The 27,628-nt window shown below is 60.2% G+C and overlaps 1 protein-coding gene across 1 annotated transcript in view; it reads right to left on the minus strand.

The window, feature by feature from the left end:
- SNED1 (sushi, nidogen and EGF like domains 1) overlaps nt 1-27,628 on the minus strand; it is a 51,822-nt gene that overhangs the window by 9,389 nt on the left and 14,805 nt on the right. The window contains exons 7-27 of the mRNA XM_054570408.1: nt 26,657-26,770; nt 26,176-26,289; nt 22,491-22,616; nt 22,181-22,285; nt 21,802-21,915; nt 21,124-21,240; nt 19,902-20,018; nt 19,612-19,728; nt 19,357-19,470; nt 18,924-19,097; nt 13,655-13,768; nt 12,994-13,118; nt 12,514-12,637; nt 11,521-11,634; nt 10,819-11,115; nt 9,739-9,922; nt 8,107-8,219; nt 7,101-7,382; nt 5,884-6,028; nt 5,712-5,794; nt 4,425-4,517 (exon numbers count right to left, since the gene is read on the minus strand). Coding sequence (XP_054426383.1) covers nt 4,425-4,517; nt 5,712-5,794; nt 5,884-6,028; nt 7,101-7,382; nt 8,107-8,219; nt 9,739-9,922; nt 10,819-11,115; nt 11,521-11,634; nt 12,514-12,637; nt 12,994-13,118; nt 13,655-13,768; nt 18,924-19,097; nt 19,357-19,470; nt 19,612-19,728; nt 19,902-20,018; nt 21,124-21,240; nt 21,802-21,915; nt 22,181-22,285; nt 22,491-22,616; nt 26,176-26,289; nt 26,657-26,770 — 2,886 coding nt within the window. The remainder of the gene's footprint in view (nt 1-4,424; nt 4,518-5,711; nt 5,795-5,883; nt 6,029-7,100; nt 7,383-8,106; nt 8,220-9,738; nt 9,923-10,818; nt 11,116-11,520; nt 11,635-12,513; nt 12,638-12,993; nt 13,119-13,654; nt 13,769-18,923; nt 19,098-19,356; nt 19,471-19,611; nt 19,729-19,901; nt 20,019-21,123; nt 21,241-21,801; nt 21,916-22,180; nt 22,286-22,490; nt 22,617-26,175; nt 26,290-26,656; nt 26,771-27,628) is intronic.

Below are 27,628 nucleotides of genomic sequence, written 5' to 3' on the forward strand. Positions count from 1 at the left end.
TAGTAGTTTAAAACACTGTAAAATAAGCAGTAATACTGCAAACGCTGAGATCACTGAGTACAGCTTAAAATTTCCTGGCAATTCTTCTCGTCCTTTGGAGCTGTCCCACTAGGAGTGAATAGTCAGGACTCTGTTTTAAAGTTACCTAAAATGACACTTTTTCCCCTGTGGTTACGCCAACAACATGAGAAGGAAGTTCCCATCTGCTGTCACTGTTGGGCAGGGCTTTCTCTCGGGCGCCGTTCACAGCGCCTTCCTGCTTTCCACCATGGAAAGGGGCCTTAAGAGACGTCCACACCCGTCCATGGGCCCTTTACTTCCTTCTTCTCATTCTTTCCTCATGTAGTTCCCACTTTTTATTAGTTTTATTTATTTTTAAATATAAGAAAATAGGTCAATATATTTCCCTTTCCCACTTTCCTACAATGAAGAGATACCCAAAATGCTGTTCTTCACATGACGTTTTTAAAACAGCTTCATTGAGATATAATTTACATCCTATACAACGCGCCCGTTAAAGTGTGCAGGTCACTGGTTTTAGCGTGGCACAGGCGTGTGCACCCGTCACAACAGTCCGCCTCAGAACGTTTCCAACCACCTCCATAGGAATCCCACGCCCGTTAGCTGCCACCCCGCCCCCGCCCCCGCCCTGAGCCGCCACCGATCTGCCTTCTGTCTGACGCCGCCCGTCCTGGACTTGGACCGGAAGGAGCCCTACCGCAGGTGGTCTTTCATCACCTGCTGCTTTCACTTAGGTTGATGTTCTCAAGCTCCCCATGTTGCGCATCAGCCTCTTACTCTTTTTTGGCCAGTAACGTTCCGTGGTGTGGACAGGCCACGTTCTGCTCATCGCCCATCAGCTGGCAGACGTCAGGTGGTCTCTGCCTTCTGGTGACTGAATTGTGCTGGGAACATTTGTGTGTAAATCCTCGCGTGGACATGTGTGTTCGTTTCTCCTGGACACACACCCCTGCAGGAGTGGAACCGCTGGGTCACATGGTGGCTTTACATTTAATTCTTTGAGGAACGACCAGACTTTCTTCCGGAAGTGGCTGCGCCACTGATGCTCCCGCCAGCTGTGAGCGAGGGCCCCAGGCCCCCCGCATCCTCGCCAGTGCTCGCTGTTCGCTGCGGCCATCCTGGCGGGTGCGGGGGGCACCTCCTGTGGCTCTGAGGGGCAGTTCCCGTGACATAGGGCACCAGCGTCTTCTCCTGGGCTTATTGGCCTTGGTGTATCTTCATGGGAGAAGTGTCTATTCAGAGTCTTTGCTCATTTCTTGAGTTACTTGTCTTCTTACTGTGAGTTGTAAGGGCTCTTTCTGTACTGCAGATAAGTCGCTTTTTCAGATGCGACTTGCAGATACTGACCCCCATTCCCCGGGTTGTCTTTCCACCTCCTTTGACACGCACCTTTGAATTGCGACGAAGCCCCATTTGCCCTTTAATTCTGTTGCTCACACTTTTGGTGCCATAGCTAAAAGTCCCTTGCCAAATCCAAGGGCATGAAGGCTTACCCCTGAGTTTTCTTCTAAGAGTTTCTAGGGTCAGCTCATACATTTAGGTCTTTGTCCATTCGGAGCTACCTTTCTGTGTGATGTGGCCCGGGGCGCCTGGCAGTCCCGGCCCCGCTCGCTTGGAGGGCTCCGCTCTCCCTGCTGAGAGGCCTCGGCGCCCTGGCTGAAATCAGGTGGCCGCTGACGGCATGTCTGTTCCGCTGACTGACTGCAAACTCTTCCTTGCGCCAGGCACTCGCTGGCCTGGTGACCATTGCTTCATAGTGAGTTTGGAAATGCGGTGTAGAAGCTCCCCGCCTCTATAAGATTGTTTCTGCTCTCCCAGACCCCTTCCAATTCCATGTGGACTTAGACACGATACATGACAATTGCCCAGAGACATTTCATGGTGTCCGTACATGAAGAGGCCTTGTGAGCCCTGCCAGCCATCTTTACTCTCCACACTTGGGGCACAAGGCCACCGAGGCATGACTGATGTCCTGCTGTCCGTGGACAGGAGCCCTAAGCCTGCTGTCCACGCGGCATGGGCTTTACCAGAGCACCATCACTGCGGCCTCGTCCTGCACGGTGGCCTCCCCTCAATCCTGACCTGATGGTGACCCTCACGCCTTGAAATAAATACAGCTGGGGAGAAGGCCAGTCGGCATGAGGGTGTGAGCATACATTACAGAGCTTGCCTGCCGTTGCTGGGGCAACTGCCTCTTTCTGGGCGGCTGCTACCCAGACCACTTGTGCTGGTGTCGGGGGATGAGACCAGGGCCACCCAGAAGCCCTGCTCAGGAGAATCTGAGGAGCCTCAGTGCTCCCTCCAAACCCCTGCTGGCAGGTGACAGGCTTGGGAACCCTTCTTTTCTCCTCAGGAAAGCATTGACTGTGCTCTCAGGGTGCCCAGGGCTCTCTGGGATCCTCCTTTGCTTGAGAAAGAAAAGTCTAGCAGCTTCTACAGAGGAGAAGCTTATCCTACAAGGACACAAGAACAAGACTGAGGCCAGTGACAGCCACATAGTCCGAAGGTGACCGTGGACTAGTGTGTGAAGCACTGGAGAGGAGGGGAGCTTTGAAACCTGAGTTTTATACCCAAATTCCTCCAAGTATGAGAGCCAGTGAGAGTGTTTTCGGGTGCACAGGGACTTGGCGTTTGGCCAAGTCAAGCCCCAGCCAGTGTTTCACGAGCCTGATGAGCTGATCGAACCCTTTTGCAAAGGGCCGGGCACAGCCAAGACGCCAAAGGTCCCAGTGAGAGGACGGGCCCCATGGGACAGCGCGCCTCACCAAGGATACCGTCGCGAAGCTGCTGGCGTGGGCACGAGGACAGCGAAGCCCTGAAAAGCGGGTTGCGTCCAGAACCTTTGGTTGGGGCCAGCGGAGCCACACTCAAGCTACTCGGCCTGTTAGGGTGAATCAGTCCCAGCAGGCGTGCTCGCGCCCGCTCCGCCGGCATGGTCCGCGAGCCTGGCGCCACCAGGCTCTGGCGAGGCTGCGGGTCAGTCACCCTGATCCCCACCGGAAGGGCTGCAAGCAGAGAGCTCCCTCGCAGACACCAGCGGAGCCACCCCCAAGGCTGCGGCTTTCTCAAGTCCCAGCCCTTTGCTCCTGCCCCCGGGCCAGAGGGTGCGCGCTCGGGCGTCGGGGCAGCCCGGCCATGGCCCCGACTGCCTGCGTGCCCTCCAGGCAGAGGACGTCCAAGCCTCGGGGCGGCTCTGTCGGAAACGCCCTGCGGCAACGGTGAGGAGCTGCAGCCGCACCCAGCAGTGTCAGCCCACCACAGGATTCTGGGCCGGACGTGCCTCTGAGGTCGCACCCAGCCAGACGCCACCCCCTGCCTCGGCCTCTGGCGCAGCCTGGCCCACGGGGAATGGACACTGGGTGCTGGCCGTGTCTCACTTGCGGGGCAGGTTCCAGGTCTACAGACTGCTGTCTCTGCATCACCACCTGACTAAACAACTAAATGGAGGGGTGGCCTGGCCACACCCAGACTGACGGGGGCCCAAGGCCAGGACTGACCGTGTGCACCTGCGGGCCGTAGGCGTGTTTTCCTGTTACCACCTAAAGTCAACCCCCACTCCCAGGTGCCCCAGAGCACCCATGCCTCACGTCGGCCAGCACCACCAGTGGCAGTGGTGCCTGGGACCCAGGAAGGCGGTTCCTCTCCCTGGAGTCCCTGAGTTTTACGGAGCAGCTGATGTGACGCAACCAGCTGCTGCCCTTTGGTGGGAATGCCAGCGGCAGCCCCCTCACGGCTCCGTGACCGACGGGCTCGGCTGCCCCGGCCTCGCCCCCACGGTGGCATCATCGGTGGCAGGTGCGCCTTGTGGCGCAGGCGCCGTGAGTGCAGTGTCTGGGGGCTGGCGGCTGGCCTGCCATGACTTGCACCCTCAGAGGGCACGTCCTGGGTGGCTGGCTGCCCGTTCCTGACGGCCCTGCCTTTTTCGGGGTCCAGTGGGTGGGTGAGCCCTGTCTCAGCCTGTGGCTACCCCAGGAGAAGGCCCTGGGCCCTGGAAGGACTGTCCCCAGGGGGACACAGGCCTGAGGGTTAGAGCAGAGGCGGAGCAGTGCCTGGGCTGTCGCTGTCCAAGGAGACCTGCCCGTGGCGACACCCTGCAGGGCTGCGCTGGGTGGGCCTCTCCCAACGCGGGACGGGGACATGCTGGGGCCCTCGAGACCCGCTGCCAGCAGGGCCTTGCTGGCCCTGCCCGGCGCTCCCTCCCTGCCTACTCCTGCCCTGCGGCTCAGCACGCTCCTCCGGGGGTGGTCCGCGTGGGGGCAGCGGGAGAGGGAGCGGGCAGGCCCGGGCAATTAGTCTGCAATGGGGCACGGTGCCCCTGCCTCCTCTGCTGCCCCCGTCCAGGCTCTGTGCCCCCCACGTCCACTCCAGGCACTCAGCCCCGGAGTCCGTTCCTGTTAACTTACTTCCCGCGTCCTTGTCGCCACCGCGCTCAGGGAGCTGGGGGGCTAGGCTGGCCTGCTCAGGGGCGTCCTCGAGCTGCGCCGGCGCTGTGGGCTCTAGGAGAGACCAGAGACCAGGCCCACCGCTGACCATGCGGCTGGCTGCCTTGCACCCAGCGCTGCCCTGGGCCGCCCTCCTGAGCCGTCTCTCTCCCGCGGTGGCAGGGAGGGGGAGGGGCGAGGCTGTCCCTGGTGGGGGCCCTGTGTGGTGGGAACAGGACGCTCGCTTACCTGCTGGCTCCCCAACTTGGGCACAGAACCCGGGGCGGCACTGTCTCCCAAAGGACCCACTTTTCCCCAGGCCCGGCCCTCACTGCCTGCCCACCCTCCGCAGGGGCCCGGCTTCCCCTGCCGCCCCAGCCGAAGCTTCTCGGGGAAGGCGGCAGTGGCCCGAGGCAGGGCCCGATCTCCTGCCTGCCCTGCCGGCCTCAGCCTTCCAAGAAGCCTTCCAACTCCACTCTCTCCCGCCACCCTCGGCCTCTCGGGGGGCGACGACACCTCCTCCCCTCGCGTCTGTGCACTTGGCCACCCCTTACTGCAGGTCGGCCTCTCTGCGGGGCCCTGCCTGCGCCCCCTGCCCCCTCCGCCCCAACCTGGGAACGCTGGCGTGGGTGGAGACTCCTCAGGGGGCGGTGAGTAGGCTGCCTGCCCGAGAACCCTCTGAGGGTGAGACCGGCTTCGCGCTCAGGGTGAGGCCTGGGGAGCCTGCGGGCCTCCCTGTCTGGATTTTGGGGGGATGCCTGCTTCATTAGGTGGGAAGGGCCAGGGCGTGTGGACCTGTCATCCATGCCCTGTGCCTCTGGGCCGGGCAGGCGCTAAACCCAAAGGCTCTGCTCCTAACCTGGGTCGTGACCTCAACGTGATGGGCCGTGAGCTTCTGAGATCAGGACGGACGTGCCTGTCAGCTGCTCCTTGTCGGCAGACAGAGTCCTGCTGCGCAGGCTGGCGCTGCCAGTCCCAGACCCCTCTGAGCAGCGGCACCTCAGACCAAGCCACGCCCTCCTGTCTACGCTCACTGGCAATGCTCAGGTCCTGGCTCGGCCAGAGAGGCTTCTACCCCGTCCACTGCGGTCCTCTCACGTGTTTGGCCAGCAGCCCGCACCCTCACCCGCCTGGCTGCCTTGGGAAGGCCCCCGTGACCCCAGGGCGTGGACAGTGAGCGCTGGCCCCAGGGCCCGGGGCCTCTGATGCCGACCTGCGCTGGGCGGGGTGGGTGGCAGTGCGGCCACTAGGGTTGGCCGAGGTACTCACGTGATCTCGCGGGGACCGACTGGCCTGGGGAGCCGCTGAGCTGGGCACTCGCTCGTCCTCTGCCGTCCACGAGCTCCGAGAACCTGCTGGGAAAGTCGCCAGGGTCACCGCGCGGAGCTCTGTGCCTGGGCTGCACCAGGAGGCCCCAGGGGCTGGCAGCAGGGGCGTCTACCTGGGGGCCTGGGTTGGCATCGTGGGGGCCCCGCGGTCACTGAGCAGGCGAAGCTCCGGCAGGCGCCCGGGGGCTGGTCTGTTTCTGAGCACCCGCGGCTGCAGTCCCTCCCGGTGCCAGCGTCTGTCGGCGCCGTCCCTCGGGGCTGCGGGCGGTGGCGGGGGATGCGGGGAATGTTGGCCACGTAGGGCAGGTCTGGGGCTCCCCTTCACCTCACCCTGCCCCACTGCCCCCTGCTCAAGGAGAACTGGGGACCTGAGTGTCCCTGGGCCTGGATGGCAGCTTTGTGTCTGAGAAGCCCTGATGGCCCCCAATCCCCAAGGAGGAGCCACGGCGTCCCTGCGGAGAGCAACCGCTGCCAGGCGCTGTTGAGGGGCTGGTGGTCCCGGCCCCCGCCCCGGGCCCAGGCTCTCCACTGTGGGGCGGGGGAGGACTCGGCCCTGGACTCCCTAGGCTGAGGCCCCCACCCCCCGCTTGCCCCGAGTGACGGCGTGGCTTCTCTGTGGGTCCTTGTCACTTACCTCTGTCCCCTAACTACGTGCTTCCGTCCCCGCCCCCCCCCCGCCACGGGCCGGCTCGTAGAAGGCCAGCCTGCCCTGCTGCCCCAGCAGGCGCACCTGGAGCAGAGCCGGGCCTGCCCCCAGGCAGGCTGCCTGCTCAGACGCACCGCCTTCCACAGCGCCTCGCGGAGACTTTGAAGCATGAGCAGGGCCGAGCAGGGCCATGCAGGGCCCCGGTGGGACCCGAGGGGCCTCCATGCACTTGTAGGGGGGCCCGCACCCTTCATGTGGCCCTTCGGAGCCTCCCCACTCCCGAGCGTCACCCCCTCTTGTGCCCGCCCTGGCCTCTCCCCCGCTGCTGTCCAGCGACTCCTGGGGGTCGGCCTGGTGGCAAGGCTGCTTCCCAGTCCCCCCACGCTGCCCGCTCTCGGCTCCTGTTTCCGGATGATGTGCTGTGGTCATTGCTCCGCCCCCCTGGGGTCCATGGAGGAGACGGCACAAGGTAGGGAGCAAAATGCTCCCTTTTCGAGTCGTATTGTGCTGAGCCAGCACCCACTGCATGAACCCCCCGCCTTTCGCGCACGAACGCTCCCCCGTGGACACGGCCCTGCTCTAGGCTGCCTGTGTGACGACCCTGGGCCGTGTGGTTGTGCCGGGCGAGGGTCCTGGGGTACAGGTGGCCCACACGACCACCCGTGCCCACGGCCCTGCACTCACAGGTGACGATGTGAAGGTGCGCAGGCTCGCTGTGCAGCTGGCCGCCCTCAGTGCCCTGCACGGCCGTCACCGAGAGCTGGTGCCGCCGCCCGGGCAGCAGGTCCCGCACCGTGTAGGACACCAGCCTCCCATTGGGGACGTAGCGGCTCTTGGTGCTCTGGCTGGTGGTCACATTGATGACATAGGCCTCCAGGGAGGTGCCTGGAGTGGGGGCATCCCAGACCACGTGGGCAGAGGTGGCCGTGACTCGGGCGGCGGTCAGGTTTGCCGGCGGCAGAGGCCCTGGAGGACGCAGAGCAGGGGAGGGCGGTGAAAGGGGTCGCCGAAGCCTCATTCGAAGCCAGGGTCAGTGACTGCAGACGTCGCTGTGGGCCTGCAGCCCCTCCTCCTGCCCCAGGAGCCGCCCCACAGTGCCTCCCCCCGGCCCCCAGCAGGGCCCTGGCCCGCTCACCGTCTGCGTCTCCCCCGTGTGGCGCTTCTGACGCCCTTGAGCCTGGCCACCCCTTCCCCGGGACGCAGCTACGGGGGGAGTCCCGCCGCACAGGGTCCGAGAGAGGACCCCGGCCTGTGCGGACGCCTGGCCCAGGCCCTGCTCGCACCTCCCTGTCGCCCAGACACCTGTCCCTGCCCCCCGCCTTGCTTACACGTTCACCAGCGATGGCATGGTGCCTGCCCTGCCCACGGCCTGGGGAGGGAGGGCAGGGAGGGCCAGTCTGCTCCCCATGAGACACACTGAGCTCCACAGAGGGGACAGCGCGGCGCCCTCGCCAAGGCCTCCCTGGGCCTTTGCTCACGGACCCCATTTGGAAGAAGTTCAGGAGCCGTGGGGTGTGAAGAGGGGACGAGAGCGCTGGGCACGGTGCCATGTGGGGTACACGCAGCCCAGGGCTGCGGTTCTGGTGCCACTGCCTCTTTGGGGAAGACGTTGGGGCAGGGGGTGGGGCGCTGGAGGGAGCTGAGAGCCTCCAGAAGGCCCCGCCCGCGTGAGAGGCCGCACTGTACTTACGGGTCCACACGTGCAGTGGGGCTGAGGCCAGGCTCTCGGCGGGGCGCTCCTGTCCCCCGAGCCCACTGAGGGCGGTCACCCGGACGGTGTACCTCCTTCCTGGCAGCAGAGCCCTGCAGCGAGAGAGGACAGGACGGTCTTGGGCTTTGTGTCCGGCTCTGCTCCAGACTGCGGCTCCTCTGGAGCAGGGGAGGGCGGGGGCGGTGGTGGCCCCGCTGCTCGTGGCCCCGGTGGCCTCTGTGAGGGTGGTTTTGTGACCTGGGCCCTGGGTGCTCCTCTGCGGGCAGCTGCTGTCGGTCTGGTGCAGCGAGAGGCTGAGGCGCGCAGGCCTGCTCGGGGCGCCCAGCGTGGTTGGAGGCTGGCGTTCCCTCAGCAGAGGAGCCTGTGGCTGGGATTCCCAGGAGGCCTCGCTGCCCCAGCATTTCTGCGAAGGGGGGTTCACGCCTCCTCGCGGGAGCCTGGAGCCTCCCCAGACTGGGGGCACTCGGGACCAGCCCCACAACCCGGGGTCTGTGTCTCCCATGGGTCCCTTCCTCACACGTGTCGTCGTAGCTGCTGGCTCCACGGGGGGCGAGGAGGCTCTGGAAGCTCACACTGGGCCCTGGCTTCTCCCCCTGCACCTCTTCCCTCCCGTGTGTGTTGGCGTTTTCCTGCCGTGGGTCAGCTGGGCGTGTGGCCTTGGCCGGGTCCTGGGAGACCTCCCAGTGAGCCAGGCGTGGTCTTGGGGACCCCGACATAGTCATGTCGTCCTTTGGATGTGGTCAGGACGCGAATCAAAAAAGTCACAGCAACATTTAAGAAAACCAGAATCTCATCTCCAGCACAGATGACCATCTGGTTGGAGACGACAGACATGGCTGGGAAAACCGGCCCGGATAAACCTGCAGACTGGAGACGCGCAAACGCGCGTGCAGGTCACAGGATGCACGGGGACAGCATCCCACGCATGCGCAGCACCCACATGCCCCGCGCCCCTCCTGTGAGCTCGGCCCCGCCGGCTCAGGCTGCACGCTGCTGCGCCGGCCCCGCCAAGCCGCCTGGGCGTCCATCGCCAGAGGCACAGTCGCTGGATGGGAGCTTCCGCTGCTGCAGCTGTGTTTGCTCTGCAGGCCCCTGAACCCAGGGCGCTGTGTGGCCGAGCCATCCCAGCCTGGGACACTGCCAGCCGGTCCCCCTCCCTAGCTCTCTCCTGGCCCAGCACCGCCCATCCATGCAGGGTCGGAACCACCCCAGGCTCCGTCGCGCACCTGACCCCGAGGACCTTGCACCTGAGACCCCGTGTGGGTCGATAAAGGGGCTGTTTCAATGGCAGTTCATTTGAGTTTTCATTGTTCTTGTCGTTAACTTGTCACAAGAAGTTTACGTGCTTAAGTGAAGGTCTGAACGCACCATGTGCCCGTGCGACTGTGCTGGCCTCTAGGTGGCCAGTCTGCCTCACTCTGTGTGGGAAGACACCGCCCCCAGGTTTCAGGGCGTCCCTGCTCTTTTGGGACCTTTAAACCCTCGTCTAGCAGCTCCGTGAGGAGGCAGAGCGAGCCTGGGACTGAGGGAGGCCATCCCCAGTGTGGACGGCCAGGTGCCGGGTGGACGGGAGGGCCGGGAGGGAGAGAGGGAGACTGGCCAGCCCCTCACCCAAATGTGAACGTGTCCACACTCCTGTCCACATCGGTGGACTGGTCCTCTGGGGCCTCGGGGTGGCGGATGGACACGCGGACACCGCTGACGGTGGCGTGGCGGGTCCTGTGCAGAGCCCACCGCACGGAGATGGCGCTGGCCGTCACGTTGGCGACCTCAAGGCCCTCGACGGGGCGGGGTCCTGGGGGGCAGAGGGTTGCTCAGCCTCGCCAGCACCTCCTCACTCCTGGGGGGCTCAGGGAGGTACTGGGGGTCAGAGAGGTGCCGAGCGAGGCAGCGGCCAGCCGGGCCCTTCTGCATGGGTCCTTCAGCCACAGCGGGGACTTGGTCAGGTGGACACGTCCCAGGCCCCTGCCGGCGGGGCTGCTCAGGCCAGCCAGCTCCACCAGAGGCCCCTCCCGCCGCCTGCTGAGGCCGGCTTCCCCTCGCCTTTCCCTGGCCGACTGTCTCGGTCACTCGATGGTGCTGTGACCGTCCGGGGCGCTGGACCTGTCGCCTGAAGCCAGGGCCGTGCTCTGCCACCCAGGGGAGGGGCTGGGTGTGGGCTCAGCCTGGGGGAGCCAGCGGGGTGCGCAGCGCCCCAGCCCGGTAGGCAGCGGCCCGTCCCAGCCCCCGTGTCCTGGTGGAGGCCCGGGGAAGGGGGTCTCCTCCTCCCAGACGCCTTTTCTGGGCGGACCCCTTACCTACCAGCCCCCAAAGCACTTCTTCCTAACGCCAAGCTCCGGACGAGCCCTCTCCTCCTTCGAGCCCCCAGCACCCCTTCCCCGCCCCGGCTGCGTGCCCAGCGCTCGCCCCGTCCTGAGGGCCCCACCACATCCCACCACTGTCCCCCCACGACGGCCCTCCCTGCCGTCCATGCGGCTCACCACCCCTCCGCCGCTACCCCCTCCGCAGCGGCAGCAGCAGCAGCAGCAGCGTCAGGGTGGCCTCCGGGCACCTGGCCTGCCCCCCGGCCCCCACCCGCGGGCTAGCTCGCCGCCGGGGGCCTCCTCAGGGAGCCCCCGCCCCCTCCCCAGCCTGGCCCGCGCCTCCGTGCCTGGCCTGCACCTGGGGCAGACAGCGCCTGGGCGAACTCACGCGTGTGGGCGAGCAGCGCCACGGGCCTGCTGATGTCGTTCCTGTTGTTGGCGTTGCGCTTGACCGAGAAGATGGAGATGTTGTAGGCCCTGCCCGCCGCCAGGGCCCGGAGCTGGTGGGAGGAGCGGCTCTGGTCCACAAAGTCGGTGCGGCGGAAGGAGCCGTCAGAGGAGGCGTAGGTGACTGCGTAGCCGTCCAGCAGCTGCCTGGCGGCCTGGCCCTCGGGCGGGCGCCAGGAGATGGAGACCCCGCTCTCCTCCACTCGGTCCACCTTGAGGGCCGTTGGTGGGAAGAGCTCTTCAGGGTTTCGGTCAAGAACAAGGGAGGGGGGCGGTCAGCTCTCATCCGTGGGTGCCCCGGTCCCCAAGCTGGTGCCCAGCCCGGTGGCTCTGGGGCCTGGTACCCTGGGGCAGACATGGGCCCTGCGGGCGGGAAGGCCGCTCCTGACACTGCAGGGGACGCCTTCATTTGGCCTCTGGCCATCGCCCGGGCCGGGGGGCTCGGGCACACATGTGGCCATGCCTGCGCCTCCGGGGGCACATGTGTCCCTCCGCGCTTCCGGGCCAGGCCGGGATTAGCAACTCCTTAGACTCTCCGCCCTTTTGGGGGGGTCCTTGGACCCCGGGCCTGCCCCCTGGTGTGTCCCCACCCCCTGAGGGGAAGGGGAGCCCCCGCACCCCTGTTGGTGCCCTTGTGCCTCACCTTTGGCGCAGTCCTTGCCCGTGTAGCCCACTTTGCAGGTACAACTGTGGGACCCGTTGCTGGCCAGGCAGTAGCCGCGGCCCCCGCAGGGGCTGAAGAAGCAGGGGTCGCTCACTGGGGATGGGGAAAGCAGTGGGCTCTGGGGTGTTGCCAGGCCTCCCAGCCCCCGTGGGCTGGCCTTGCTCCTGGGGGACTGGGCCGTTCCTGTGCAGGTGAGCGTGTGCGTAGACGTGGGTGGTGCTATCAGACAGATTTTAGGGGGCGGGGGTGGGAGAGGGAACACGCCAGGACGGGGGGCAGGCCCACGAGAGGCCAGGCAGGTGTGGCCTCCGGACTCTGAGCCCGGCCACCCCGCCACACCCCCAAGCCAAGGAGCCCTAGCAGGCAGTGGACTGGGGTGGGGGGGACACAGTGCTGGCCCCTCCACGGCTTCCCCCTGCACTCGGCTGTGGGCGCCCCTGTGGACCCCAGATCCCGGGTCAGGCAAGGCCTCAGGTTCCCGGCACAGCCCCAAGAAACGCATGTAAACACGCAGCAAGTCGCCCACCACTGCCAGAGCCACCACCCTGTCCTCTAGGGCCCCACCCGCCACAGGCCTGACCGCAGACAGCACCCCCTTGCCGCGCCCCCCCCACCCCGCGTGTCCCCAGGCCGGCTCCTGTGTGCAGGTCCCGGGCCTCGTCCTTAGGAGCCCCACCCACCCAGCACAGCTGAGCGCCGCCAGCCAGGCCCAGCAGGGCTGGGGACATGCCTGCCCCCAAGGACACGCCTGTTCTAGGAGGGCGGCATGACCACAGGTCGGGGAAGTTTAGAAGTGACAATCCCAAGGGCAGGGAGCGCGGGGGGCACGGCACGCCTATCGGCGGCCAGGGCGGCCAGGGCGGCCATGGGGACTCTGTTCCAGGGGCCAGGAATGGCGGGCGCCCGGACCCGGGGGCAGCGAGCTGGGCTGGGGGGGGGGTGGCGGGGGAGGAGCGCCGGCCCGGCCCCCACCTGTCTCGCAGTGGTAGCCGAAGAAGCCCTCCGGGCAGACGCACAGGTAGGCCCCGCCGCCGTTCTCGCACCGGCCTCCGTGCTGGCAGGGGCTGGAGTCACAGGCGTCCACCTCTGGAGAACACCCAGAGAGTGGGCCCGAGCGGCAAGGGGGTGTCTGGGGGAGGGAGGAGAGGACAGCGGGAAGAAGGGAAGGGGCGGCGAGGAGGGCGGCCGGGCAGGCGGGGCGTGGGCCCTGGGGCGGAAGTCTCCCTCCCCCTTGGCGGCACTCGCCCCCCGGCCCCCGCTCCTCACCCCCGGGGTCGGCCCCCCGGGGACCGCCCAGCAGGGCCACAGGGGCTGCCTCTCCCCTGTGCTCGCTGAACACCCAGGTCTGTGCTTGTAGGGGACAGGTTTTCCTGGAGTATCTGAGGTGTCACAAGTGTGGGTGAGGGCCTGGGTGCTTGGGGCCCGCCCATGCACCGCCCCCACCTGTCCCGCGTGGACTCCCGTGAAGCCTGCAGGGCTCTGGCACCCGTAGACCCCTGGGAGGACCCTGCAGGAACCTCCGTTTCTGCAGGGCTGTGCCTGGCACTGGTCCGTCTCCCCCGAGGCAGGACACGGGCCTGCAGGGCCCTCCGCAGGCTTACACGGCCGCCAGGCCTCAGCGTGCTGCCTGAGGCCTCTGCCTCGCGCCTACGAGCTCCACCGCCAGCCCCACACAGTCCCACCCCAAGCTGCTCCTGTCCTTCCCCGCCCAGGCTCTGCAAGGGCCTGGACTGGACATCCTGGGCCTGGGCCTCCCTGGGGCTCGGAGCCCCGCACAAGCGGCGGGGCAGCGCGCCTGGCGCTCCCCACTCCCTCCACCAGCGCGGGGCAGCGGCCAGCCGTCGGGACCGGGGCCTGCCCTCGCCAAGCCCCATCCCGTCTGCCCTGGGCCAGAGATGCAGGAGCAGAAGAGGTCAGTCAGCATTTGTCCGTGGAGCTCCTAATCTCCCCGGGTAGGTGGAGAGTGCTGGCAGGGGCCTGCGTGTGCGGACAGGGCCCAGTCAGGGCGAGGAGCGGCTGGGGTAGGCGACCACTGTCGGGGGGGCCCCTGTGCCTCACTCCATGGCCAGGATCCTGGAGCTGCTGCCCCGTGGTGAGGGCCAGGCCGTCTTACCCAACTCGCAGCGGGCTCCTTCACGCCCCGGGCTGCAGATGCACAGGTACCCGGCAACTCGGTCCTGGCAGGAGCCCCCATGCAGGCACGGCTGGGATCGGCACTCGTCAATTTCTGGGAGAGAGGTGAGCCCAGGTCGCAGGCGCCAGGACAGACCCGAGAATAAAGCAATGTTGTCATTATTCAAGTCGGTGCCTTGAAGCCAAGCTAGGATGGACATAAGTGAGTTTGTTCCCAGGAGCTGGGTGGGCTCTGTGATGTCCCCGTGGCGCTTGGAGACGGCAGACTCCAGGGAGGGCACCCTTGGTGGGAGGGGCGTGCACATAGCAGTCCAGGGACTTGGTGCTGGGCAGTGTCCCTGGGTAACGGCCTTGAGGGGACTCAATCCCACAGCTCTAGGTGGACGGGCCCAATCTTGCCAATTCAGTAACAATCGTGGACAAAACCAATGCAGCGGGGTTGAGTCCTCTGTTTTAAAGTATCCATCTAGGGTTTTTCCGAAACTTGGAGTTGTGCTCCTGAATTCAAAATGTTCAATTTAGGAAAGTTTAATTTGAATGTTTAACATCTAAGTAAATAAACGCTAAAGACATAATGACACCTGGAGCCCGCACCTGACCTGGGTGCTACAATGCTGATGGGCTCGTGAGGTCACGTGTATTTCCCCACCTTGTGTGATGTGAGTTTCTGTGGCTCTCATCTCTGTGCCTCTTTAAATTTAAATTTTATGAATCGCCTAAACAATACTGTATATGGCTTTGCTTTTGCTATTTATGAACTTTATCGATTGGATATCATGGTGTACATTCTCTCCTCTGTCCACACTATGTGAACAAGACATCTCCCTGTTGCTGTGAGTCTCTGGGGTCTCCTTTTCACTCCTGTATAATATTCCACAGTGTGATTATACCATACTTTATCAATCCTTGTTTGATGTATACTCGGGTTGGTTCTAGAGTTTTTGTTATTGCAAAAAATATAAAAAGCGTTTCTGTGTGTCTTCTTTCCCGTCTCCTGGCGTGGAACTGCATGCTTTTCTTAGATGAGTACCGAGAAGTGGGGTCGCTGGGGCACCGTGTGTATGAATGGTCAGCTTAATGGGCAAATTACCAAAGGGTTTTCAAGGTGCTTAAACAGCTCATACTTCCTCATAGATCCTGTGGATCCACACCCTCACCAACACATGGGCCTCTTTGACCTGGGAATTTGGCCAACTGCACACACATTGGTGCGCTTTTGATTTGCATTTGGGGGGTTGCCGCGTTCTCTACGTTTGGGGCTTTATGCACCTCTCTTCCCTGAAATGTCTGTTCATGTGTTTTGCAAAATTTCCTGTTAGGCTGATTGTTTCTCATTGACTCACAGTGTTCTCCATATATTCTTGAAAGCACTTTGTAGCTTATACTTCACCTTCTTCTTTAAGGCTGATCAATTGAAGTTCCTCATTTTTACACAGTAAATTGTCCATTTTTTTTCTCTTATAGTCACTGTTTTTTTTTTCTTGCTTAATGAATCTTTCCTTACCCCAAGGCCAAAAAAATACTTATTTATATTCTCCACACAAAAATATATAGTTAAAAAAGCATTTAAATCCTTAATTCAGCCGGAATTAATTGTTGTATATGGTGAAAAGTGGGAAACCAACATAATGTCTTCCCGAGTGCATGACCATTTTATTCCAGATGTCGTGAAGGATTTCTCAAGCTTTTTAAAAAAGTTTATAGTTTTGGCATTTATGTTTATGTTCATAATGAATTTCACACATAGACATTTTTCATGTGTTTGATACTATTGCACATAACTGTTTCGTATCCTTTCCTAAGTGCCCACTGCTAGGATCTGAAAGTATAATCGGCTCTGTGTGCTAACTGTATCCTGTGTTGTCGTCAAACTCACTTATTAGTTCTATGGCTTCTTTTGTAGGATCTCCTTAGGATTTTCTACATTCATGATTGTGTCATCATTACTCCTTCCCTTTTAGTAGATAAGCCTTTTATTTCCTCTTGTCTGTGGCCCGTCTGGGATACAGGAACACGTTGGGAGCAACTGGTGAGGTGGACCCCCTTGCCTCACTACCAATGATGGCAGGAAGCCTTTCACTGTTAAGCATTTTGTCAGCTGTTGGTTTTTCATGGGTGCCCTTTATCAGGTTGAAGAAATTCTCTTCTACTCGTAGTTTATTAAGAGTTTTTAATAATGGTTAAATTTTGCCAAATGATTTCCTGCATCTATTGAGATGATTGTATGGTTTTCTCTTCTCTCTCCTAATATGGTGAATTACAGTGATTTTCAAATGTCAAACCAGCCTGTGCTCTTGAGATAAACTACACTTTGTCCTGATGTATTATCTTTTTTACATACTACCGGATTTCGTTTAGTAATATCTTGTTAGGAATTTTGTGCCTGTGCCATGAGGAATGTTTTCTGTTCTGTAATTTCACTTTTTGTAATGTCTCTGTCTGGTTTGGTCTCATAAGAGAAGGCAGAGAAATGCTCCTTCCTCCTGTGTTTTCTAGAGGAGCTCGTACAGGGCTTTACCTCTCTCGTAAATGCTTGATGAAACCTACCGGTGTTCTGAGAATCTGGTCCCACGATTTTCTGTGCAGGAAGGTTTTTATTACATATTAAATTTAATAGATATAGGGGTATTCATACTTTCTATTTCTTCTTCTGCCAGTTTTGGCCATTTATCTTTCAAGGTATTCATCAATTTCCTCTAGGTTGTCAGCTATCTTGGCCTAAAGTCACAAAACCCCGTTGCCGTTTAAACACTGGTAGGATCTTTAGTGGTGTCTCTTCTGTCATTCTGATATTTCCAGTTTTTCTTTTTTTATTGATTGGTCTTACTAGAGGTTTCTCTGTTTCATTGACTTTTTCAAGGAAGCAGATTTTGGTTTCATTGATTCTTCTCTGTATATGTATTTTTTATCATTAAATCCTCTAAATGTTGTCGCTATATAAAAATGCGATTAATTTTGTTATAACAACCTGTATCCACTAAACATGTTACATTTCCTATCATTTTCAGTAGCTTGCCTGTAGATTAAAGATAACCACATCAGCTACAAATACTGACATTTTTACTTCTTCCTTTAGCATTTTAAGGCATTAATATCCTTTTCTTACTTTACTGCATTGGCTAGTGATTCCAACATAATACTGACTAGACCTAGTGATAATAGACTCCCATTTTAAGGGGTATATTTTCTATTTAGGTTCATGTTTATTCCAGGTTTGAGAAGAGGCGTAAGTAAATTACTTCAGATGCTAATTTCCTTCCCCTGTTGGTAGCTCAGCATGCCTGAGTCAGTCGCACAGAACTGCTTTTGAATTCCAGATTAACTTGCTGTATAACAAGGATCAGGACCCGCTTGCCCCACAGCTCTCTCCGCGCAGCCTGCACCCCTCCCTGTGTAAGCCCGCGAGTGTCATCGTCCTGCTCACAGGGTGTGGCCAGTCTAGCTCTGCCTGGCTCAGTGCACTTCTCTCTAGGGTAGCAAGCACATTTTTATTCCTTGTTTGATAAGGCTTTATTCCATGAATGTATAAATTTTGTCAAATGCTTATTATGTATTTGTTGAGATTCTTACGATTTTTCTTTTTCAATTGGTTAACGTAACAGCTTTGTCTAGTATCAAACTATTCTTTCAGCAACCCCACTTGATAGCGGTATATTTAGTTTTGGTAGGCTGCTGAACTTCTGCATTTCTGTTTGTATGTTTTACGGACCCGTAATTTTACTCCCTCCAACTGTCTGTATCTGGCATTGGTTCAAGATTATGCTGGTCTCCTAGAATAGGCTGGTGCATGTTCTTTACATCCCACTCCCTGGAAGAGACTGTCATTGCTACAACAGTCTGTTCTTGGCTGTATGGTAGCATTTTCCTGTTTCATTGTACGGGCCTGATGTTTCTCTGTGGGAAAAAGCTTCAATTTCTTTAGTTATAGAATTACATAGATTTTCTCTATTTCCTTGAGTCGTTTTTGGTAAGTTATACTTTTCAATGTATATAATGTCCATTTCTTCTTAGGCTACAAACTTATTTGTATATACTAGTCGATAGTATTCCTTTATCTTTTTAATCTCTGCTGTGTCTACAGTTGTCACCTGGTTCATTTATAAAGATTTAAATGAGTGCTCTTTGATTTTTCCGATCAGTCTTGGCAGAGATTTGTCCCCGTTAGTAAGCTTGTCAAAGAACTAAGGCTGGTGCCGTTTATCCGGTCCGCCGCGGCTCTCACTAATCACGGCTCTGGCTCCGGACGCCTCGTCCCTCCCCCTTCCTTAGTCTCAACTGTTGTTTTCTTAACTTCTGGTGTCAGACAGTGAGTTCTCTTCATTGTGAACTTTTCTAATGTGTGTGTTTAAGGCTATACATTTCCCACGAAGCATGGCTTTTGCTGCATCATAAGTTTCAACATAGAAAGTGATTATTACTCATTTATACAATGCCTTCATGGGCCATGTGATTTCTTCTTCGATTTTTGAGCTATTTCAGTATCTTTAAAAATATCTAAACAGAGAGATTTAAACGTTTATCTTCTTGTTCTTAACTTTTTTGTGTACTCAGAGAATGAATTAGTTCAAATTGTTAATTATATTGTTCAAATCTTCTTTTGAGTTTTTCTTTTTTTTTTTTCGCTCCTCAACCTGAACTGAGAGGAAGTTCAAACTTTCCCGGTATTATGGTGAGTCTGTCAGTTTCTTCCTACAGCCTGTTCACTTTTTCTTTGTGCATGTTGACACTGTTGTATTTCACGTCTCAATGTTTACCATGGTTCTATCTTCTTGGGGGACTGGAACGGTGGTCATGGAGAGAGACCCTCCCCATCCGCGTCGATGCTTCCTGTCTACAGCCTCCTTGCTCTAAGGGCACTGTAGCCACACCTGCTACACTTGGATTTGCATTCACCTGATCCCCCCATACTCTGTCTTTCTGCGTCCTCATGCTTTACGGGTGCCTCATGGAGGGGTCCGGAGCAGGAGGCGTGGCCTGAACCCTGACCTCGGGCCCCTCCCTCCTGGCCTCGGCTGCCTCGGCTGCTGCTCTGAGGAGGGGAGCCCTCAGTGAATGGTCCAGAGCGGAGCTGGCGCGGGCCGTCCCCGCTCTCAGCACGGGTTTTGGCTTCACTTCCCCAGGAGGAGAACAAAGGGAAGAGGGGCAGGGCCAGGGTCAGAACTGCACCCCTGGGCTCTTCCATCTGGGGTGCGGGCCTCACCGCTGAGCCCACCCACCCGCCCGCCCGCCCAAGAGGGCCCACAGATCACCGTGGCACTGGGGAGGCTCGCTCCAGACGCCCTGCAGCTGGCAGACCCGGGCGGGGCTGGGGGAGCTCAGGCTGTAGCCTTGGTCACATGAGTACAGCGCCACGGAGCCCAGCCGGGTGCCATTGAAGCGCAGCGTGGCATGCTTCACCTCCTCAGGGGGGCCGCAGTCCACCTCTGCAAGGACACAGCCGCCCGTCTGCACCGCAGGGCGCTGCCAGCCCCGCAACTCTGCCCTCTGCCCGCCAGGCCGCAGGGCCCGGGACCCCCGCTCCCTGCGCAGCCCGTCCTACAGTGAAGGGGCCTTGCCCTCCAGGACGGGCTGCCCAGAGCTTTCCTTTCCTTCCCCCTCTGCCCCTGCACCCCCTTCCCACTGTCTGCTGCCCTCCCAGGATTAGGAAGAACTCTTGTGCCCCCCATCCCCCCGCCCTCTCACCCGCCTGGCACCGGCGTCCGGTGTACCCTGCTTGGCAGTGGCAGAAGAAGTCCGTGCCCAGGTCCTCGCAGGTGCCCCCATTGGCACAGGGGCTCCGGAAGCAGGGCGAGGGGGCTGCAAGGGCACAGGGTCGCTACAACCCCTCACTGTCTCACCCACGGGCCTCGGGGCCGCCCAGGGGTGCCCCCGCCCCCTGCCTGGACCAACGGTGCCGGCGCCCGTTTCCGGTCTCCCGTCGGGCTGAGCCTGCCTTACCTATCTCACAGTGCCGCCCGGAGAAGCCTGGGGGACAGTCGCACTTGTACTTGCCAATGTAGTGGAAGCAGGTGCCGCCATTGTGACAGGGGCCTGAGGCACACGAATCTGGCTTCCCTGGGAGCAGAAGGCGCCGTTGGGGTCGGGTGTCATGTGCCCACTGCCACCGCCCCTGCCCTGGTCCCAGACATCCCGGAGCTGGGGGCCTTCACAGGCATCCTCCTGGCGCGCAAGCATGGCGGCAGGCCAGGGTCCCAGTCCGCCCCACCGTTCCTGGCCCGGGGCCGCACCGATCTCGCAGTGCCTCCCGGTGAAGCGGTACGGGCAGCTGCACTGGTATGCGCCGCCTGCCTCCTTGCACGTGCCCCCGTTCCGGCAGGGCCCTGAGCTGCACAGGCGCGGGCGGGCTGCGGAGGGATAGAGAGAGACTTGGAGGTGGGTGACCGAGGGCCCACGGCGCCCCATCATGTCTTCTCAGCCCCCCGGGCACCGCGGGCCCTGCAGGCCCAGCAGCAGCAGGAGTCAAGCCCATCTGAAGACCCTCACTCCACCTGGGGTCCTCCGCCCACCCAACCTCCCTCCTCTGCCCCAGGCCATGGGACCACTGCCCTTCTGGTGGAGAGCCAGCCCACAGCGCAGCACATGCAGCACCGTCCTTCCCACAGGACATCGCGGCCCGTGGTGGCCTCCTGCCCTGTGTGTCCCTGGCTCTGGGGGCTCACGCACCACGGCCTCTGTGTGAGTGTCTACCAACTTAAAGGTGCGAATCCAGGGGCGCGTCTATCTCCCGCCTGGAGGGGTCATGCGCAGGGGTAGTCCCTTGGCCTCCTTGGCGTCCCTGGGGGCGCTGTGCAGCAGGAGAGGCTCCACCCGCTGTACTCGGCCCTTCTGTCCCCCTACCCCAAGGTGCTTCACAGGCTGCATGTCCACATTGCAGGCGCCCCATCCCGAGAGCAGCGCCTGTGCCCCCGCGGGATGCCTTTGTCAGGGTAAAGGACCGAGCGGTGGGGTCTCTGCCTGCTGCAGGGAGGGCCTGGGGGTTCCATGGGCCGGAGTATCAGGGACCCGGGCCATTATGAGAACAGGAGAGACTTCCAGGTAAATCCAGCGAGGTCTCGGGTTGGGTCTCCAAAAGCGAGGGAGTGGGAGCACTCCAGGGGACGCCGGTGGCACATGTGCTGTGCCCCAGGAGGATGGCCCTCTGGGCTCTGAACAAGGGGTGCCAGGAGAGGACATTCTGGGGGCGCTGGCGAGGACAGGGATGCCTGAGAGACACTTGGGGAAGAGTAGTTACATTCTCAAGTGGCTAAATGCTGTTGATGTTCTCCAACTTGAATTGGATTTAACAAAGCCCTAAGGAATTTTTTTCAAATCAATGATTCTAAAATCTATTTGGAAAAACGCTGAGCAGGAAAAGAGGCATATTCTGAGGAGAGCATCACGCGAGCGCACTGAGGAGGGGACGCGCAGGCCCACTGGCGCCCGGCGCTGTCCGCGGTGCTGACGCCCCACCTTTCTCGCAGTGCCTGCCGTGGAACCCGCGCGGGCACTCGCACGTGTAGGAGTCCTCGTGGGCCTCGCAGGAGCCTCCGTTGAAGCACGGGTCCGAGTCGCACGGCGACGGCAGTGCTGTGGGGTCAGAGGGCAGCTTTGCAGCCCATGTCGATGGGGAAGGCCACCCTGTCACTCTGCCTGGAACCTTGGCCACTTAAAATACGCTCTGCTGGGTCTTGGTTCCTCACGCCGGGCTCTGGGGCCCCTCCCCAGAATTTCTTTATTCCTAATTATCCCAGAATTCAGCCCCTCTTCTGGGAGCGGGGGTGGAGCTGTGGCTCACTGGCACCCTCATCACACACGATCGCACCCTGTGCGGGTATCTGTACGCTGGCACGTCCCCGGCGGTCAGGAGCGTTAGCCACACACTGCGTTACCCATGTTAGCAGCTAAGCTAGGGGCTTGGGAGGACGCTGTGCGGCACCTGTGGGCGGCCAGGTGCCCTTCCCACTGCCAGCCTGCTGCAGGGACCACGGGCGGAGACCCGGCCCATGTAACAGAGGGCGGGGAGGGGACACCCACAGCAGGTGCCCCGGTGCCCAGCGGGGAACCCACCACTTTCTTCCCAGCACCACCCCCCAGGTTTCTGGGTGGCTTCCCAGACCGCGGGTCCGTCCCCACCCCCACGCCTCTCACAGTGGCTGATGTTGTGGTCGGTGTGGCAGACGCACAGGTAGCTCCCGCCGTATTCCATGCAGTAGCCGCCGTCAGGGCACTGGGTGTTCATGTTGCAGGGCGTGGCTGTGACTTCTGCAGGGGAAGGAGGAAGCCCTGTCTCAGGTCTTCCTGGGACTTTGTGTTCCTGACAAGGGCGGGGCTGTGCAAGACCCAGTGACCCCACCTGGGCGACCGGGCTGAGGCCCTTTTGTTGCCAACCCCCTCCCGGGTGGGGGCGGGGTCACAGAACCGCTGGTCAAGGGTTTGCACCTGTGGGTCCTGGTCCAGCCCCACGCCAGGGTTTGGAGGGCAGCCAGGGACAGGTGAGGTGTCTCCCGGCCCAGTTCTGGGCACCTACCAAATTCGCAGAGGAGCCCAAAGAAGCCCGGGGGGCACTGGCAGAAGGTGGTGTTGGCCCCCAGGCATCTGCCGCCATTGCGGCACTCACAGTCGTCCGGGGTTCCTGCCACGGAGAGCGGGAGGAGGCTCCCATGTGGGTGCGCTGGAGGGTGGGCGCGCCCCTGCCCGCCCCTGCCCCCGCCCCTGCCCCGCCCACTCCTGGCGACCTTCCCGTGAGACCCGCTGTGCACGCCCCCTGCTGTGATGTTTGCATGCGCGCCCTGGGAGGCCCCAGCCCGACCACAGCCCTGCAGCCTGGCCACACGCACTGTCCCTGCAGTCGGGGCCCATGAAGCCTCCAGGGCACTCGCACACGTGGCCTTGGTCTGCGTCCACACAGGTGCCCCCGTTCTGGCAAGGGGCTGAGAGGCAGGTGTCGGGCACTGGGGGGCTTCCTGTAAGAAAGACAGTGGTCACCTAAGCACCAGCACACACCGGGGGTTTAGCCTCTGTTCTCAGTGCCAAGTGGAGTTCGGGCCTGAGGCCTGTTTCCTGGAAGCTGCCTTCCAGCTGCCCCTCCTGCACGAGCCCCTCTGGGAGGCAGAATGAGAAAGGCAAGGGTCAGAAGGGCCTTTGGTGGCTGCCAAAGGGCCCAGCAAGGCCGGAGGCCTCCAGACGCTTCTGGTCAAGCACGTCTGTTAGTAAAATATTGGGATTTTCCAGATACCTTTCGGTCGTTGATTTCTAGTTTAATTTCACTGTGGTCAGAGAACACAGTCTTTTTCAATTTACTGAGTCTTATTTCATGGCAGCAGGATGGCCCGTCACGGCGAGAGCTCCCTGAGCCCTTGAAGAGAACGTGTGTGCACACGCGCCGACCAGACTGGCCAACAGTGCCGGGCGGGCCTGTCCCTGCGCACTGCTGTTCACGTGTCCCCACCGTGAACTCTCCGCCGCCAGTCATCTGTCTCTCCTGTCTCTCTGTGAGCTTCGGCTCTGTGTGTCCCGATCCGTGTCGGTAGTGCATTTAGGGTTGTTGCAGCCTCGTGGTGAATTTCTCCCTTTGTTATTAGGAAGGGCCTCTCTTCGTCCCCAGCAGTTTTCCTCATTCCACAGGGAAGCCAAGCCAGCTTCCCTCTTCATCTCTTCCACATTCAGTTTCTTCATGTTTCAGAATTTATCTGTTAAATTAATACATAGTAAAATTGACTTTTGTTCGCAGTACACTTCCAAGAATTTTAACTCACGCGTAGATTCATGTGACCCCTGCCACAGTCAGGCTCAGCACGTTCCGTCGCCCCCGAGACGTCCCTGTTTCCTCTCTTCCAGGTCACACGTGCCTCCCTGTCCGCTTCACACATAATGGAGGGCTTGACAGCATTACGCTGCCTTTACCCAGCGGCTGATGAACGGCGGACCACAGGCCGAATCTTGCCCGCCGCCGACTTTGACCATAAAGTTTCTCTGGGCTCTGCTATGCCCGTTTGCTTACACACTGTGTGCGGCCGGCGGCTGGGCGGCGCGCTGGCAGCGCTGAGCGGCTGTGACCGCACGGCTGGAAAGCCGAAAATATGAACACCCCGCCCTTTGCAGAAAAAGCTGGCACTCTGCTTCAAGCTATTGGTGTCATATATTTTATTTCTGTATGTATTATACAGCCTGAAGTTTATTGTTATTATTTTGTTTTAAAATTACCTTAAAAGAAATTAAAAGATAATAAGAAAAGTCATTCCAGGAGCTCTTTATTTCTTGGTGTGGATCCAGACTTTCATCTGGTACTATTTCCTTCTGTTTCAACAGTTTCCTTTAGCATCTCTTGTATTGTGGATATGCTGGTGATGAATTCGCTCAGTTTTCTTCTGTCTAAAAGTCTTTATTTCACCTTCATTTTTGAAAGGAGGTTGGCAGTGTTTTCCTCTCCATATGTTAGAGACGCTGCCCCACCGCTTTTGGCCTCGGATAGGTTGGCTGCTGTCGCCCCTTTTCTCTGTGTGGATTCTGTCTTTTTCCTCTGGCTGCTTTTAAGATTTTCAGCAAGCTCACTGTGATGTGGCTTCATGTGGTTTCCTTCACGCTTTTCTTGGATATGTTTTAGTTTTCATCAAGGGTAGCAAATGCTTCCTCGTGTACTTGCTGGACACTGAGCACTTGCCTTCACCTGGGTCCCCATGCACACCCCACATCCAGGAACAGCCGGCTCTCAGTCCCACTCTGTGCTGCACGTTGAATTGTTTCCACTTCTGCCTTCAAGTTCACTGATGTCTCCTTTTGCAGAGTCTAGTCTGCTGTTAACACAGTTCAGTGTGGTTTTAAAATTCAGATATTACATTTTTCAGCTCTAGAAGTTTCCCTTTTACCTTCTAGTTCTCCTGTGTCCTCCTCCTGCAGCACTTTTGGGTACATGGAACAATTCATCATAGGTGATGAAGCTGCATCGAGAATGCCACACAGCACTGGCCCTGGGTACGAGGAGCTCCTTCTGCTTGGGCTGCCAAGAGCCAGAGATTGCTCGACGCTCAGCTCCCAACTGTGAGGACTTCACCCACCTGGACTGCACTGAGCAAAGGCTCAAGGGGTCTGTCTGCAGAGCTTTAGAGCTTTCTTGCCCCCGCTCTCAGCAGCTCTGTCCCCGCTGATTTTCTGCCCACAAATTCCAGCCAACAAACTCGAGTTTGTCTCCTGACTTGGAGCCCCAGGGTTGCTGGAGTTCGGACCCTTCAGAGTCCAGAGGGCCAGGATTCACCTCCAGTCAGAATTAGGCAACTGCGGGGCCCACTCATCTCATCCCCTCTTCCCGGCGGCGACAGTCCTGTGCAGTCTGTTGGCCAGTGCCTGAGAGCTGTTCTTTCACATATTTTGTCTGATTTTCTAGATCTTGGCAGTGAGAGGGAAATCCTCAGCACAGCTAATCCTTCTTGGCAGGAGCAGGAGGCTAGATATTCTCTCTCATAATCTCCAAATTTTGGCCAGCTTCTTATTGGATCTGATAAGAATGTCAAGGTTTGTATCCTGTAATGTGGCTACTGAGATGATACCAGGAGTAGAATGTCAATTCTGTTGTTTCTTTTTGTTTGCCTTCATTTGCTTTATTCTTCTGAACAAAATGTGGTTTCCTTGCACATTCGTTTGAAATCACTCGACTGTTTTCTGACTAGAGTTTAGTTAAACACACTGACATTTAGATAAAAATCTGCGCGACGTCGCCGGTTCGATTCCCAGCCAGGGCATATGCTTGAGCTGTGGGCCAGGTCCCCAGTAGGGGGCACACGAGAGGCGACTGATCCACGATTCTCTCGCACACCTATCTGTCTCCCTCCCTTCCCCTGTCTCTGAAAAATAAACAAAATCATAAAAAAAAAAAAAAAATCCAGGCAAGGAGACCTGTGACATATCCCTTGATTGCAGCAACCAAGCAGGAAAGAGTGACACCTCGTGCCCGGCGCCCCGGCCTTGCCCGCTCCTGAGGACGCAGCGGCCCCGGGGCCCGGCGCCCGTCCAGCCGCGTCCTACTGGCGGGTAAACGAATGCCCCCCTCAGGGGCTGAGACGCGCAGCAAACCTGCCGGCGCGTCGCGAGCGCCTCCCTGGGCGAGGCCAGCCGCGCCTCGCGCCGAAGCCCCGGATCTATCCCGTGGGCCCGGCACCGAGCGGGTCTTTTAATCGACCTGAGTCCTCACCAGCATTTAAAGCAGCGTGAGGCAGGGCGACAACTAGCAGATGTCGCTCGTCGCACGCACTAACGGTCTCCCGCGACGGAGACGTCTGGGCTCCGGAGGAAGGACGCGAAGGTCAGCTCTCTCCCGCGAGGCGGTGGCAGGGCCCGCGGAGTGGCCACCGCCCCCGCGTGCCTACTCCGATAGGGAGACCGCCCGGGACGGGGAGGCCCGTGCTCGGCCTCACGCAGCCCGGGGTGGCCGTCTGCGACTCGGGGCACCGCCCGGGGCTGAGCCGGACAGTGTGGGACAGGGCGGCGACCCGAAAGCGCCGTCTCCCGTGGGCGGCCCGAGGCCATTACCTGTCTCGCAGCGCGGTCCCTCGAAGGGCTCTGCGCACAGGCAGGTGAAGTTCCCCACGAGGTCGACACACGAGCCTCCGTTCAGGCACGGGCCAGAGGCGCACTCGTCCACGTCTGCGGGCGCGGAGGCGGGAGCTGGGCGCCAGCTACCGGCTCCGCATCCGGCGGGGAGGAGCTGCTGCCCTCGCCTCCCCTCGCCTCCCCTCCTCTCCTCTCCAGGCCGCGCAAGCCCCGCCCCGCCCGCTCCTCTCCCACCCCGCCGGCCCCTTCCCTCCCCTCCCCTCCCCTCCCCTCCACGCCCCACAAGCCACGCCCACGCTCTGTCCCCTCCCCGCCCCGCCCCGTCGGCCCACCCCTCCACTCTAGGCCCCACAAGCCACATCCTCGCCCTCTCCCCACCCTGCCTCTCCACGCCCCTCCCTCCCACGCCACGCCCCGCAGGCCCCGCCCCTCCCCACCTCTCCGGGCGCCAGCAGCTCACCTGCCTCGCAGTCGTCGCCGGTGTAGCCGGCCGGGCACGTGCAAACCGCGGAGCCCCCGACCACCTGGCACTGGCCGCCGTTCGCACATGCTTTGGCGTCGCACGGAGACTGTGCTACAAGGGCAGAGGGAGGAAAGCTGTTGGTGTCCTGGCTGCTGTGGCCCCTGGGCCCCGCCAGGTGCTGGCGACGCTGCCCAGGGTAGTCCCGACCCACGGCCGCTGAAAGCTCATCTGAACCTGGTTCCTTTTCAGCGACGGGGTCGATTGCTACGCTGACTGCAACAAGAGCTGTGTCAGAGCGGGGCTCTGGGGCCCTGGCTGAGAGCCTTCCCAGCTGGTGGGGACTCAGCCTGTGACCGAGCCTCGACGGGGAGCAGTGCCCAGGGGTGCAGGAGGGGCCCGAATGGTCCTGGGGAGCGGATGTGGGGGTACGTTGCTGCGGAGACTGCGAGCGAAGGCACCGGCCCCCAGTCAGAGTGGGAGTGAGGGGTGCAGCGTGCCTCTGACCACCCGCCCCTCGGGAATGCAGGCTCCCTGGCTCCCTGGAGAGCGCCAGAGAGTGGGGACACCTCTGCTGTCCCGCTGTCAGCTCGTCCCCCAAACAACACAACACAGCGACAGAATGGATCCCCAGTGAACGACGTGCGGCCCTCCCTGGAGTTGTGGGGGTAGAGGGGGAGCACGGAGGGGAGGCTCGACCCCCAGGTGTGGAGGTGCTTCAGTGGCTGCGGTCTGTGGGCAGCAGAGGAGCCTTGGACCACCCAAGATAAGGGGCATCTCAAGAGGAACCCCAAGCCCTGGCTGGTGCAGCTCAGTGGATTGAGCACCAGCCTGCGAACCAGAGGGTCGCTGGTTCGATTCCCAGTCAGAGCACAGGCCTGGGTTGCAGGCCAGGTCCCCAGCAGGGGGTGCACGAGAGGCAGCCACACATGGATGTTTCTCTCTCTCCCTCCCTTCCCTGCTCTAAAAATA

Source organism: Pteronotus mesoamericanus, unplaced genomic scaffold, assembly GCF_021234165.1.
Source record: "Pteronotus mesoamericanus isolate MK-2021 breed Mesoamerican mustached bat unplaced genomic scaffold, CSHL_Meso_final contig_203, whole genome shotgun sequence".
Classification (NCBI taxonomy): domain Eukaryota; kingdom Metazoa; phylum Chordata; class Mammalia; order Chiroptera; family Mormoopidae; genus Pteronotus; species Pteronotus mesoamericanus.